The sequence below is a fragment of the Gopherus evgoodei genome, chromosome 5 (assembly GCF_007399415.2).
Source record: "Gopherus evgoodei ecotype Sinaloan lineage chromosome 5, rGopEvg1_v1.p, whole genome shotgun sequence".
Lineage (NCBI taxonomy): Eukaryota > Metazoa > Chordata > Testudines > Testudinidae > Gopherus > Gopherus evgoodei.
This window is the reverse complement of record NC_044326.1, coordinates 21345256-21361467: the sequence shown is the minus strand read 5'-3', so window position 1 is coordinate 21361467 and position 16212 is coordinate 21345256. Positions and strand designations below refer to the sequence as shown.

Genomic DNA, 16212 nt, shown 5'->3' with positions numbered 1-16212 from the left:
CAGAGGCGCCCACTTTGGGATTTCCCTGAGGGTGCAGAACTCCTGCTTCAACCTTAGGCCCTGCTCCCACTCCGTCTCCTTTCCCAACCTCCACCCCACCTCTTCCCACTCCCACTCCAACCCTCGCCGGAGTGCGCCCCACCCTCAATCCTCCTCCTCCCCCCCAGTGCCTCCTCCTTGCCGCAGAACAGCTGATCACAGCAGGCGGGAGGCACTATAAGGGAGGGGAAGGAACTGATCAGTGGGACTGCCAGTGGGTGCTGAGCACTCACTATTTTTTTTCCGTGAGTTCTCCAGCCCCAGAGCACCCATGGAGTCAGCACCTATGCATTTCACACAGATCATGAAGCAGGCACCAGACAGCCATGAATTTTGGTACATACCAACTTGGGATATATATTTGAACTAATTACGTAAACGTGGAAGGCTCTGCATCTCATTATTGGAGCCATTCAGTGCCCTCAAATTCAAAATAAAAAAATACAATTTACTGATATCAGATCAATTTTAATGGTACAGCTTAGAATTGCTAAGAATTATTGGCCATACATATGTTACTCTAGGATATAATGTTTATACAACATGCGTGGCAACAGTAACATATGGAAGTTCTGCTATTTGTTTTTGGGGGGAGATTAGTTTATTTATCCAGTCCACATATTTGGTCACTCGGGTATAAACTCCAGGTTTGTTGACCCTGCCGCATCCATCTCCCCAGCTGATAATCCCATAGAGGTAAGATATTCGATTTTTTTCACAAGACAGAGATCCACCAGAATCACCCTGCATTAAAATTAAGGAAAGATAATCTTAACTTGCTAATCTTGTTACAAAACAATCTTTAATTTAATCAGTTAATTTAATGAGTCCCAAAAGGTGACTCATTTGAGAGAATGAAAGATTAGGTTTCTCTTACCCAAAGACAATATTTTTACAAGGAAAATGTTTTCATCTTACTAAGCTGTGCATTGAGCACTCAGATGGTATGGCAGTGAGTGCTAAATAAATATTGATTTAAAAAAGTAATAAGAAACTGTATAATATGGATTTAGTAAATATCTGTGCTTTTATGAAAGACAGATTAAGACACCATTAAAATATAAATGCCAGTTGTAAAAATTGTGAATTGTGATATGGATCTTTTCCCATAATGACTAGAACAGTAGGGTCAAATACACAGCAAGGAATGCTTTTGAAATCCCACCATTAAGGCTCAAGTGACAAATGCTCTTCCCATTGAAGACAACGGAAGTTATGCCATGAGTTTCAATAAGAGCAGGCTCAGGTTAACAATTTTCATATGGCCTCCATTACAACCACATTCATGGACACAACTGAGGTACTTGTCATGCAAATCATGTAGTTAGGCATGTATACAATTAGCACACCCAGATGTGTGATTCTGAAATTCTACATGGCAATGCCTGGAAATTTTGCATGCAGTATAATTGCGGCTATTTAAAAATTTGGTCCTGAATATCAACATTTCCATTACAATTGTAACCACAAGTATCTTTGGACCTAAAAACATTCAACCTGTCAAATACAAAAGGCCAAATTCATGCCTGCTTTGACACTACACCAGTGTAAATTTGGTACACCATGATGTATGCAAGCTTTGCAATCATCTAACAAGGGCATTCTTTTTTTTTAAAGGAAAAGAAAACTACAGACATTTATATTTTTAAGTCTGAAAATAAAATCTTGTTAGCAGCACAGGTGAAAGGAACCACTATTCCTTAAGTACCTGAAACCTAATGTAAAAAATTGAAAATATATTTTTCCATCAAAAAATTTCTCTGATCAAAGGAGAAAGAAAAATGTTTCCATGAACAGCAATGTCATCAAATGAAGTTTGAGCTCTCCAAAGATTAATTTACTTCTCACACTTTGTTCATTACTTTTTACAAATAATAAATGTCATTCAATCTGTAGCTCTAAATGTTCCCAGCCACTGGTAAGCAAGTTGCCAACTGCTCTCCAAAATAGTGTCCCAGAACACTGACAACCTGCTCCATCAAAATGAACCAATTAAAACAAAATCTGATGGTCTGTGTAGAAATAATCCCTTTAATTTTAAAAACATGTTAATCTGTTGCAATAACAAATCTGTGCCCTCACCCAGAACCAAAATGTGAGAAAACCAAAAATGAGAAACAAAATAGAAGAAAAAATCACAAATATGATGGTTTAATTTTTTTAATACTGTAATATCTCTCTCACACACTCCTATCCCCAATCAATTCCATAGCATTACCTGGCAGGCATCTGATTTGCTATCAAAGTAACCAGCACAGAACATGTATTCGCTAACTTCATCTCCATAAATTTCAGGGCTTCTGCACTTGTGGTCAGGAACAATGGGAACCAATGCTTCTTGCAAAACATTAGAATAGTTGGATGCATCTTTAAAAAAAAAAGTCAAAAAATTAATTCCTTTTAGCTGTAGAGTAGCTTATCACGGAAGCATGCTGCACCACACAAGTTTAAGAGCTATTGAGTGTTTTGACCAAACACTCAACGGTTCTCAAATTTGTTTATATTGTGAATCTTTTCTGAAGACAGCGATTACTATGGTGGACCACATGGTCCCTTAATCTCTCAAACAGGATTCCATATCTTCCCTTTAGCAATCAGAGTACTTAGCTATGTTACAAAGTAATAGCTACATTTTTCAAAAGCAGCCTTTGGTTTTGGGTGCCTCCATTTTTAGGTACACAGCTTGAGAAATGAGGTGTCTTTTGAAAAACTAGGACAGTTTTAGAGAAATACACTCAATCACTCTGGTACAATGGCTGTAGCTGCATAGTTATGGTCTCTCAAATTTTGTATCTGTGTTGATGTACCTGACTTTACATTTATTAGCAACAACTCTCCCATCATCTCCTGCAGTCCCCAATCACTCCTGGTCCATTTACAGTTTAGTTCTATCCTCCTGTACAGTGTTACCCAACAACCGGTCCATGGACTGGTGCCGGTCCCTGAGATCTTCCTGACACAGTTTAGGAAGGCAGCAAGATAGTCCCTGGTATCAAAAGATTTGAGAAACTTCTCCTGTGTGTTTGCTAACCCTTCACATTTCGTGTCCTCCACAAATATGAACATAGCTGAGTTTTCACCACAAAACATCCATCAAAGAAAGCCATGAAGCTGCTGCACAGAGTGCAGAGATGGGCTTGGAGGGGTTGGGTTTTCAGCTTAATTAATCAAAAATACTTTGGAAAAACTAAGGATTGTACTAGCAAGAAACATTACAAGCTTGAAGACTGACATGTTTCACAATCACCTCCAGTAACCAGTTACTTAAGCTCAGCACACCTCCCCATCATTCATGTCAGCATTTGAGAACCACTGAAATGTCAGCCTTGGGTTATGCTCAGTTTCTTTTCCTCACATCAAATTTGTCATTCAACTCACTTTCATGCCTGTGTCCCCATCCAGCAATCTGACATTTGTGTTGATCAGGGAAGGACATGCCGCTTTCTGGCAAGCAGACTGGCTGAACAAACTGGGTCTTGACAGCACAACGCTGGTTATTCTTTTTGAGCCTAATTAAAACTGCAGGAAAGAAAATACAGCAGTAGTAAAATTAGAGTTGTTTCTTCTTAATTGGATTGGTAGCAGTAGATCTCAGGTACAATTTTAATTAATCCCTCGCCTCTCTTAATTAAGATTTTTCAAAGACAGACATTCCAACAGCTGCTGATTTCACGACCAATTGAAGGCTGACACACATTCGACTATTCCTATTCCAGAGAGTTTACTTCTATGTTACAGAGTAGATGTTCCTGCACCTCCTTATGGGGGACGGGGGAGACGGAAAGGTGTGGGAACAATTTTTATAGTGGGGGGTGCTCATGATGGAAACCATGTATCTGGCATTTATTACTACTTCAAACCAGGGAGTGCGACGACACCCGCAGTGCCTCTAGTTTCAGCACCAATGGGGGGGATGCAGGGTTATAGAAAGATAAAGTACGCACCATTTCTTTTTACAAAGCAGGGGTCAGGTTTCCAGAGGTGCTAAGATGCCCACAACTTCAGCTGAAGTCAATGGGAGATACTCAGCACTTCTGAAATCAGGACATGAGCTTAATTCCAATTTTGCCTACACTGATGTCACTTCTGATTAACACCAGGGTGAGCAGAATGAGACCTCAGATCCAGATTAATCTCTCCAGATTCTTATACCACATCAGTCAACATGGTATCTGAGTATCTGCTGTTAATACCATATCGACTACAAAATGTTCATCAGCTGCGAGGAGAAGAACTTATTCTGCTCTTGTGCTAATGTTTCCCATGTGCCAGCCTGTTAAATAGCCTCAAAGACAAAGGGCTCTCATGTTTGGCTTGTTAATGGAGAACCTCCAGGTTCCATCATCCTAAATCTGAAAATAGGACATTCCTCTTCTATTATCAATCTGACTTAAACACACATTTGAATGACCTGCAGTTTAACTTTTAACTGAATTGATAGGCTTGGAAATAATCTATTATGCAATTTTTTCTTTAGTGTAAAAAAGATGCACAGATTCATAGATTTTAAGAGACCATAAGAGAGCATTATAATCTCTAGTCTGACCTCCCGAATAACACAGGCCAGAGAAGTGCACCAACTAATTTATACCTCAAGCCCATAACTGCTGGTGGAGTCCAGCATATGTTTTAGAAAGATGTTGAATCTTGATTTAAAGAGTTCAAGTGACGCAGAATCTACCACTCACTTAGGTTAATTGTTCAAGTGGTTAACTACAGGGCTGCCTGGGGGGGAGGGCAAGTGGGGCAATTTGCCCCAGGCCCTGGGCCCCGCAAGGGCCCCACAATCCCTGACGCAGTGGCGGTCCGGGTCTTCAGCGGCATTTCAGCGGCAGGGGGCCCTTCAATGCTGCTGGAAACCCGGACCACTGCCAGGTGAGTACAAGTGCCACAGCTCCCCTGCAGGCCCCCTGAATCCTTTGGGCGGCCCTGGTTAACTGCCCTCCCAGTTAAAAATGTGCACCTTATTTCTAGCCTGAAATTTTCCAACTTCAGTTTCCAGCCACTGGATCTTGTTATGCCTTTCTCTGCTGGAATTAAGAGCCCTCTAACTATCAGAAATCTTCTCCCCAAGGCAGGTACTTACAGAACACAATCAAGTCACATCTTGACCTTCTCTTGGATAAACTGAACTTCTTAATTTTCTCACTGTAAGGCATTGAGATGCAATATATTTTTGCCAAACTGACTGAACTCTACCTGCATGAAATAAAATGGTAAAAAAATAAAATACTCACCAATATCATGTTCAGTTGGGTTGAATACTGAGTAATCTGGGTGCAAAATGTATTTCTCTATTTCAAATGTTTGCGTTACATCTGTTGTTTTATTAAATAAATGCTGACCCAGAACAATTCTAATACTGGACTTCAGTGGACTAAATAAAAAGAAAACACAATTAGTCAGGGCCAGATGCTGTCCTTTTGAAGAAAAAAAAAAGACGTGCTTAAAGTGTGGTTCTACACTGCAGCGTAAATGCGAAAACCAGTAACACGAGAGCCTTGGATTTAAGGGACCACTTCAGCCCTCACTAAAGCCAATGGAAAAACTCCAGTAGGAGTTGGATCAGGTTCTTATTTTACATACAAACAATCAAGAGCATGGGACAGCCATTCAAGAGTGATCAGTAGGGCCATACTGAATTCACTGTCCATTCTGGCCAATTTCACAGTCATGGGATTAAAAAAGTCAGTTTCATGGTTGCAGATGTTTACATCTGAAATTTCACAGAGTTGTAACCATGGGGGTCCCAGCCCAAAAGGGAGTTTTGGGCAGAGGGGGTGGTGTTGCAAGGCTATGGGGGTGTGTGCCACCCTTACTTCTACTGTTGGCAGGGGCATTGCTGCTGGCAGGGGCACTGCCTTCAGAGCTGGGCAGCTGGAGAGCAGCAGCTGCTGGCTGAGTGCTCAGCTCTAGAGCCAGTGCCGCTGCCAGCAGCAGCACAGAAGTGAGGGTCGTGGGTTACCATATGTCCAGGTTTCCCAGCAGCCTCCTGCCCGGATTGGGAGCTGACAGCCGAGGCCATAGCCTCCTGCCCAGGTCAGGTGCTGACAGCCACCCTCACTTCTGCACTGTCTTCAAAGCTGGGCTCCCAGCCAGCAGCCATGAAGCTTCCTGCAGCTGGGGGGAGGTTCCTGAAGGTGGATCTGACCCAGCTCTGGCAGTGGCCCCTGGAGGGAAAAGGAAGTCCCATCCCTCCCAGCCTGGGACTAGCAGATGGACCCTGGCACACAGTCGGTGCTCCAGCTAGGTTGCCCCCAGCTCTGCCCCTCCCATACAATGACTAGATGTCATGGGGGAGATCAGATTTCAGGGTCCATGACGCATATTTCACAGCTGTGAATTTGATAGGGGCCCTAGTTATCAGGAAGTGTTTGGAAGCATACTAAATACTCTGATGTTGAAAGCAATGAGATCAAAATTACTATTGCTGTAAACTCAGTTGGAGTTACACATGCATCCATCCTTAGAGGGTTTTAAGGCCCGGCTTGACAAAGCCCTGGCTGGGATGATTTAGTTGGTGTCGGTCCTGCTTTGAGCAGGGGATTGGACTAGATGACCTCCTGAGGTTTCTTCCAACTCTAATCTTCTATGATTCTATACAAAAGTAATCAGTAAATTCAGCCATTACTGTTTTCTACATCAGAGAATCTGTGTTCCTCAAAACCACTTCATTATACAACCCAAGCATACAATATGCCTGCTGTAATGCAATGTGCACAAATAGTTAGCCAGTAGTAACAAAGTTCCCTTATCCTCATGTTTGTAGCCATTTCCTCCCAGAAATAGATGCATGATGCCTTCTCCAGAGCTGAATACTTAACCGGGAGAGGGGCCAGGATGTGATTGGTGAACTCTAGTATTCATTAAAAACAGCTTTAGTTTAACAATTACTGTATGTGTGGTATAAGAAGGAAGAGCAGGAAGCTCTTTTTTAAAAAGTAAGAAAGAGACAACAAAGTAACAGAAGATATTCCAAAGAACAGGAAAGGCAGGGAACATGATTTCCTTGTGATTCTTTCCCAACAGCAACCTAGTCAATATGCCCCACTGGAAAAGATGTTGTAGCCCTCAAAGTAAATTGGAGGCCCACCACTTCTAGGGCAAATATCTAAAATATATCTTATTGATGCTAAACTGACATGCTATGGCTTATACATATCCTGCTATTTTATACATCCAGGTTCGGACAAAACAAAAGAGAGGATTGTCATACAAAAAGGGAGCAGTACAGTTATCTCCTGTCACATAGTGGAGAACAGCTGAGCTGAACCATCTGATCAGCAATCTCATACATGCTAATCATACATAAGGGTGCAGAATACGATGGAGCAACTATTGAAAATCTGCAAGTATCAAGCCACCAGCTGGAAGTGGGCGGAAATGTCTTGAATAGCTGCCAAAATTAGTAGCTATTTCACAACATTTGGAAAACAAATGCATTGTGGTTGAAGATCCACATGCTTCACCACAACATTCAGGATGATATTATTAGCTCTAGAGGCTATCTGCATATTTATTTCTGTTACTCTTGGCTTCCTCACTAAGCAAAGGAATAACGGGTACGAAATGATGTAACACTTTTCTCAACTGATGTGATCAGCTTCACCTCTGAAAACAAAGAGTATCCTGCTTGTTTGGCAAATGGATTATTCAGAATGAAATAGGTGCATCTGATATTTAATGTTTTCCTTACCTATTACATCTAGAAATTTCAAAAAGACTAAGGAAATTAGCTGCCCAAGTCCCAGTAAAATTCAATAGCAGTTGGCCATCTAATTCCCTTGGGCTCTTTTCCAGACTTTTCTCTATTCTAATTAATGGCACTGAAATTTAATTTATTTTTATAATAAATCATTACTCAGCACTTTTGAGCATTTTGAATTAAACATTAAACACTACAGTAGGCACCTAATTTCATCTACAAAGTGTGTATTAACATCCAGCCAAATCACTGAATGGGGGCGGGGAATGATGTGCATATGCAAAGCTATTTGTTATTTGTCCAAGTAAATACTCATGCATGCAAGTGCTCATTTTGCATATTCTTACACTTCAAGTGGACCCATTAATTTCAGTAAGGCTACTTAAGAAGTAAGTAAGGGGTAAGAGCGGAAGAACAGAGACACAAATTATTTTTTAGCTCATGCGCATGCATTGCAAGAATCTACTTCTGAAAATGTAGCCTTTTCCGTCCTTCAGAATAATAAATAAATAAATAAATAAATAATATCCTTTTGTATTTATATAGTATGTTATCTCAGAGCATCTCTTTTTTATGACAGAAGGAGTAAGGTACAGAGAAGATGAATGACTAAACAATGGTCATAAAGGTAGTTTGTAACTGAGCTAGGAATACAGTTCAGGTCTTCTGACTCCCAGTGTTAGCTTTACCCACTAGACCAATGCTGCCTCCCTACAGCAGCTCCTAACAATACATTCTGAATATCCTAAACTGTTATTGTGGACATCCAGTTATTATATATTGTTCAATTATATATTGGAATTCTAAAATTCCAATCAAGTGCAATTTTATCTGGAGATTTAGTCAAATAAATTGTTCCTTTACATAATTTTCCCCTCAGTTTACTTTCTGCTTTGTTGTTCTGTTTTTCCTTCTATCCAGTTTATTTCATCATCATCTTACTGATATCAGAGAATAAACATGTGCCTGCCTGAACATAGTTACACAGCAGTGTCAGAACAAAAAACAGGCTCTACATCTTTTACCTGTAGAATGGCTTGACAGTAACTTTGCCATCTCCATCCTATAAAATTTAAAATTCTGCTATCAGATGAAGATCTAAAAACACCTCTACTTTTTTCAGCCTCTTGAACAAATGGTGGATATACTCCCTCTGTGGTTCAGGGATTGTCTTTTATTATACAATAGGTAGCACAAATGGTGCCGAACCTGGCTGATCTCTAGGCATGACCATAATATAAACGTTAAATAATAATCATCCTTTCTATAACTGTAATGAAATACTAAATTGTACTATATTGTTCAGGCAAAAGGTGGCACCATGTGTAATATACCTTACCTGAGCACAGAACAGATAAGCCTGGGAGTACATTAAAGGCTCTTATAGTGAATACATCTGCGGTGTATCTTTCTGACAACAAGTCTCTGTAGCCAGTCCATATCTGATTCATAGTCTGACCTGCAACCAACTGTGTACAAAGTGTACATGACATGGTGTCAGAAGTAAACTAGTGTCAGTGGAGAACAAAAGCAGAAGGAAACACCAACAAAGGTTGCAAACAGAAGAAACAAAGGTTGTAGGATCTCCTCCACATGGCTCTCTTCAATGTCCCAGAGAATTTCAATTTTGACAAATGTTCAGAATGGACAGACTGAAATCAGGATTTTGCATTGCAGCCAACTCCACAAGGAAACTGGAGACATTCAGGTATATTCTTTAATTTATGCTACAAGGAAGCAGGCAGAGCATATCTTTAAAACCTTTGACTTTATTGAAGACAGTCACAGACATGACTATGAAAGAGTTTTGGCTACGTTTGATGTATATGATATACCTCGGAGAAATGAGATTTATGAAACAGCATGTTTTCACCAAAGCATTCAAAGACCAGGGAAAATGTTGAATGTTTTATAACAGTTCTCTGCATTGGCTAAAAACTGTTATTTTGGGACTGCAAAACATGAAAATATCAGAGACAGGCTGATTATTGGGTTAGCAGATAAAAATCTTTCAGAGCAGCTACAGTTAAATACAGACATGACCCTAAGTATGTCCGACCAGATAGCAAAACAGACAGAACTAGTAAAACGGCAGAACAAACATCATAACTAGAATTCTGGAACAAACCAAAGGTCCACCTAGCCCAGTATCCTGTCTTCTGACAGTGCCCAATGCCAGGTGCCCCAGAGAGAATGAATAGAACAGGTAATCATCAAGTGCTCCATCCCCTGTCACCCATTCCTAGCATCTGGCAAATGGAGACTAGGGACACCACCCCTGTCTATCCTGGCTAATAGCCATTGATGGACCCATCATCCACGAATTTATCTAGTTCTTTTTTGAACCCTGTTATAGCCTTGGCCTTCACAACATCCTCTGGCAAGGAGTTCCACAGGTTGACTATGCATTGTGTGAAAAAACTACTTCCTTTTGTATGTTTTAAACCTGCTGCCTATTAATTTCATTTGGTGACCCCTAATTCTTGTGTTATGAGAAGGAGTAAATAACACTTCCCTATTTACTTTCTCCACACCAGTCATGATTTTATAGACCTCTAGCATATCCCCCCTCACTCATCTCTTTTCCAAGCTGAAAAGTCCCAGTCTTATTAATCTATCCTCATACAGCAGCCATTCCATCCCCTAACCATTTTTGTTGCCCTTTTCTGAATCTTTTCCAAGTCCAATATATCTTTTTTTGAGATGGGCAATTACATCTGCATGCAGTATTCAAGATGTGGGTGTACCATCTCTTTATATAGAGACAATATGATATTTTCTGTCTTTTTATCTATCCCTTTCTTAACGATTCCCAACATTCTGTTAGTTTTTTTGACTGCCACTGCACATTGAGTGGATGTTTTCACAGAACTATCCACAATGACTCCAAGATCTCTTTCTTGAGTGGTAACAGCTAATTTAGACTCATCATTTTATATGTATAGTTGGGATATTTTTCCAATGTGCATTAGTTTGCATTCATGAACATTGAATTTCATCAGCCATTTTGTTGCCCAGTCACCCAGTTCTGAGAGATCTTTTGTAGCTCTTCGCAGTCTGCCTAGGACTTAACTATCTTGAGTAGTTTTGTATCATCTGAAAATTTTGCCAGCACACTGTTTACCCCTTTTTCCAGATCATTTAGGAGTATGTTGAATAAGACTGGGCCCAGTACAGACCCCTGGGGGACACCACTATTTACCTCTCTCCAGTCTGAAAACTGACCATTCATTCCTACCCTTTGTTTCCTATCTTTTAATCAGTTACCTTTTGCTTAAGAGACTTTAGTGAGAGACCTTGTCAAAGGCTTTCTGAAAATCTAAATATACTACAGCCACTGGATCCCCTTTGTCCATATGCTTGTTGACCCCCTCAAAGAATTCTAGCAGATTAGTGAGGCATGGTTTCTCTTTACAAAAACCATGTTGACTATTTCCCAACAAATTATGTTCATCTATGTGTCCGACAATTTTGTTCTTTACTATAGTTTCAACCAGTTTGCCCGGTACTGAAGTCAGGCTTACCAGCTTATAATTGCTGGGGTCAGCTCTGGAGCCCTTTTAAAAAATTGGCATCACATTAGTTATCCTTCAGTCATTTGGAAAGAAAAACTTGAAAAATCTGAAACTAACTCAGAAGCAGTAAAAAGACTCAGCATGACTGCTAAAAGTCATTATCCTAAGACGACTGTGACTAAGAGGCACAAATTGCAGGAAAACACCGAAGCCTAAATGCACAAGATATAAGACATTCATAGCTCAAGAGATGATGCATGTCCAACCAAAAGTGCAATATGTAACAAATGCACAAAGTATGGACATTTTGCAGTGTTTTGCCATAACAAGACACAATCAGGGAACTGTCTAACATTACAGACAGTCAAGAGCCATTGTTTCTATTATCTATCACGTGTGATGACCAGAGCTGGCCTGGAGACTGAAACTCAGTATTCATGGGAAAACTGTTGACTTTAAAATTGACTAAGGAGCAGACATCACAGAAAGAATTTACAATCAACTTCAATCTCTCCCAGAGCTGAAATCACCTGACACAGCTCTGACTAGCTCTGGAGGTATTCTGCATGGGCCAATTCACCACAGAAACAATTTACAAAGACAAAAGCTTTGTATTCAAAGTGCATGTGATCAAAGAGCAGCAGCATGGCAGCCATGATGGGCATAGTGAAAAAGGAGGAGGAATTCAATGCAGGATTTGATAATATGGGACTGTTGAAGAAAGATCTAGTACAAATAACCTTACAATATAAAGCTGAACCATACAGAATAACACCTTCTACCAGAAAGATCTCGGAAGGTATTAACTTCAAATTTATGCAACTTCAAATGACATAATTATTTGATCATAGTGGACTGTTTTTCCAGGTATATAGAAATTATGTAATTGAAAAAGACATCATATGTTGCTGTGCTATTGAGAAACTATAGTGCACTTTTGCTCATTTCAGTATTCCAGAACAATAAGTGGTGGACAACAGACCATAATTCATTACAGCAGAATTTAAGAAATTCTGAACAAAATATTATTTTGATCATATTACTAGCAGCCCACATTACCCACAGACAGCCAAGAAAATCCTACAGCAGGAAGATCCATTTCTTGCTCTCCTGAACTACAGATCAACACCAGAAGAAGCTACTGGATATAGTCCAGCACAGCTCCTGATGGAAAAGCAACTCTGAACTACTGTTTCAACTTTGGAAAAGAATACATCTCCAAAGTGGCTAGACATGACGAGAGCAACCATATCAGATAAAAAAGGGAAAGAAAGCTTATGAACACTTTGACAATAGACTACACTCAGAGAGCTGTGATGGCTAGAACCTGATGACAGTGTTCATATCAAGCTGGATGGAGAAAAAGGATAGACATAAAGAAAAAGAATTCATCACCCAGATCATAAGTGATCAAAACCGACAGAGAAAAGTTCAACAGAAAGTCAATATGTTCAGTTTGCTCCTCAGAAAGAACAATCAACAGAGAAAACTCTACAGCTGGTGGATGCAAAACAAGATTTGAAATTGACCTGTGACAGTTATTGCAACTAATGGACAGCCAGATGACCAAAATGTTATGTGTTTGGGTTCTGTAATTAGAAAACTTGCATTATTCAAAGGCACTTAACAGGCTGATGCATGCTTAACTTTAAAGATAGCATGATAGTGTACATTTTGTACAATTTTGTAAATGGTAGGAATTAAAGGAGGAGATGTAATGGAATGATAAACTGTATTATACTGTTCAGCCACAAGGTGGTGCTGTGTGTAATATACCTTAGCATTTGACAGCGCTACCTGAGAGTACACCAAAGAATCTTATATATGCATCTGAAAAGGAAGCTCTGGACCCAGTTCATATTTGGTACACAGCCTGACCTGCAACCTACTATGTACAAGACGTACATGACCATACTTTCAAGATTATCTCTTCTATCCACTATTATCACCGCCATCTTGATTAGATTAACTTCCTTTTCATTTCCTGTGTACTGTTACTGTGTACACTTAAAGAGCTCCTGCACACCACCTCTGAAGTGGGAGCATTCCAAGGCTGTATAAAGTTCTCTCTTTTTTATAATATGTAAGTCTTTTATATTTCACAAGCATTTGGGATAACAGATCTAAGGGGCTCTCTAACTGTAAGATATTGTTAAAGCATTGAGTTTACCTGTTAGCAAAGCAGTGGGCTGCTGACACTACCCAACAAGGGTGAACAAGGCTGCCACTACAGAAGCTATTTCCAATATATATGGCTGCTAGCCAGGGGTGAGAGCCTGGTAAAGATGAAGAGCCGCCAATAATCCTAGGTCTGATGAAACTTCGTTTTTTGTGTCTTCTTCCACATGCTCTTTTGACAACTGCAAAGGTATCCACAATAACTGGAACTACTGGTGTCCTTCTCCTAGAGTCTGAGACAGAAATTGGTGTGGTGAGTATCAGACTACATATACTTACAATTTCCAAAACTTGGATTTTCATAGGTGCCTAAGAAAGTTTGGTGTCCAAATCTCATTGAATGTCACTCAGTTAAATAGCAGAATTTGGGCATACACTCTGATCTAGGTTCATTATTACTGGGGAGATTGCTGATGATGCATGAAGCAGAAACAATCCACCTTAATTTTCCGGATACCACCTTTAGCTTTGTAGTTCAAAGTGTTAGGAAAAAAAATGGTATCATGAATAGAATATATTTAAATCACTGATGGATAATAAATGGTCACTTTATAGGTTCAGATTACAACTCCATTTTAGCAAAAACGAGGAGTCCTTGTGGCACGTTAGAGACTAACAAATTTAAATGTGTTAGTTTCTAAAGGTGCCACAAGGACTCCTCCTTGTTTTTGCTGATACAGACTAGCACAGCTACCACCCTGAAACTTCATTTTAATAACTCCTATTAACACTAATGACAATTAAATATGAATTTAGGGGAAGAATAGACTTCTTAGTTTTTTAAAATCCATTTAGTATTTACCATACATTTTTAGTTTAAACTGCTGAAACAAGTATCAGTGAGGACAGAGATTTGCTGATTGAGAGCCTGATTCTGCTACCTTTACTGACACAAGCAATCTTTACTCAAACAGCCACATTCATCTGTATGGCACTGCTTGCATGGGTAAGGATAAGTGCTGAAGGATGGTGCACCTATGGCTCCATTAATTTCTGAAGACTTACCTAGATGATGGCCTGGCAAGGACAGCTGTAATATTGTGATCACTGTGCAATAAACTAAGGATACATAACCGTATAATACTGTACACAAAAACTGTATTTTTTCTTCCAAGAAAACATATTGGCATTACATTAGCAAACGGAATAAACTTACTCATTCAAGACCACCAGGACTTCAGAAATGCAAATGATACCTAAAATTTGGGTTAACAAATGAAAAAGTTCCATTGATACTAGAAAAAGTTTTCACTGGATCACACTGAAATGAAAAATGAAATCTATTATCAGATCACATGACCTAATATTTACCTACCACAAGATGTAATGTTACAATATTCCCAAGACAAAGTATTGTCCTTCATGATGTAACACCAGGGCTTCTCATCATTATCTGGATTTCTAAGAAAGTTTGAGGAGAGTAAATTAAAAGCAGTGTCAATAACAATACTTAGCACTTTACAAACAAATATTTACATACTTACTCTTGCACCATCCATAGGATCGATCCTGCAATGTGCAGAGCAGTCTAGACTTAATCTAGCAAAGCATTTAAGCATCTACTTAACTTTAAAGCTTGCGATTTGTCCCATTCACTTCAATAGGGCTACTCATTGCTTGAAGTTAAGCATGTGCTTAAGGGCCAGGTTTTAAAGATGCAGATAGTTGCCTAGTGTAATTTTCAAAAGCTCCTAGGCTCCTAACTCTCATTGATTTTAAGTGCTCTGCTGCACTGGGTCCTGAGTGCTCAGCACTTTACAGGATCCAGTCCCCATGTAATGTATGCATTATTTAGCCCCATTTTATGAAAGACATAGATGGGTTAAGTGACTTGCTTAAGGACATATAGCAAGTCAGTAGCAAAAATAGCTAGCATTTAAGAATCTAAAACACCTACCCTGTTTTCAGCCCGTTCAACAACTCTGCCAATATATTGAGGTAGTGTGAGGATAGGTTAAGAATCTATTACATTCTTTCAAGCAAGAAAAAGATGGGATTATCAGGATGAACTCAGTTCCAAGTTTCATCAGCATTAATTTGGAGTAGCTATTTGGACACATTGGAGTTACTCTAGATTTGCAGCAGTGTAAATGAAAGCGGAATGTGGTCCTTCAGCTGTCTCTCTCTCTCTCTCTGTGAGTAAATGCAAACATAAGAAAAACTCTGCAAATGTCTTTGAAGGCCAACCAAAAACTCTTAAAAAGTAGATTAAAAGAAATAGTCAAGATTTCACTGAAGAATAATGAATATTGTTTTCTTAAAGGAACTAACTGCAATTGATTGGTTCCAATATGCTTCTCTGAGAACAGAATTATCTTTGTCAGTGCTGCAGAAGTAACCAGAAATATGTCTGATTTACTCATTCCATAATATAATGGTAGCTTTCAAAGCCTCAAAAATATCTTCCCTATAACTAGTTACAATGACAAGATAATACAGGGCTTCAGGTAAACAGGGAGCCTAATTTGAATATGACTTATCCTAAACCGCACACATTCTTTTTAAGATTCTTCAGTAGCTTTCTGAATCTGCCTGCTACTCTTCAGAGACTAATACACTTTAAATTCTCAGAACAGAAGCAGCAGCAGGGGTTGAGTCATCTACCACCAACTATGTTTCTAAATTAGAATGTTTGAACAAGAAGATATCTGTGGGATTACACAGTGAATTGGAGATATCCACCTAAAAATTAAAATATGCTAGCAAAAAAAAGTGGAAAAAGGGGGCTTTACTGTTTCTTCTCTGCATTGTACAGGACATGATCACACAAGCTCC

At 39.5% G+C, this 16212-nt stretch overlaps 1 protein-coding gene across 1 annotated transcript in view; it reads right to left on the bottom strand.

The window, feature by feature from the left end:
• Nucleotides 1–289: 289 nt before the first annotated feature.
• Nucleotides 290–16212, bottom strand: part of HGFAC (HGF activator) — a 72710-nt gene continuing 56787 nt past the window's right edge. Inside the window, exons 9-14 of the mRNA XM_030563861.1 lie at nt 14753–14838; nt 13430–13670; nt 5277–5416; nt 3418–3558; nt 2258–2406; nt 290–783 (exon numbers count right to left, since the gene is read on the bottom strand). Coding sequence (XP_030419721.1) covers nt 574–783; nt 2258–2406; nt 3418–3558; nt 5277–5416; nt 13430–13670; nt 14753–14838 — 967 coding nt within the window. The 3' untranslated portion in view covers nt 290–573. The remainder of the gene's footprint in view (nt 784–2257; nt 2407–3417; nt 3559–5276; nt 5417–13429; nt 13671–14752; nt 14839–16212) is intronic.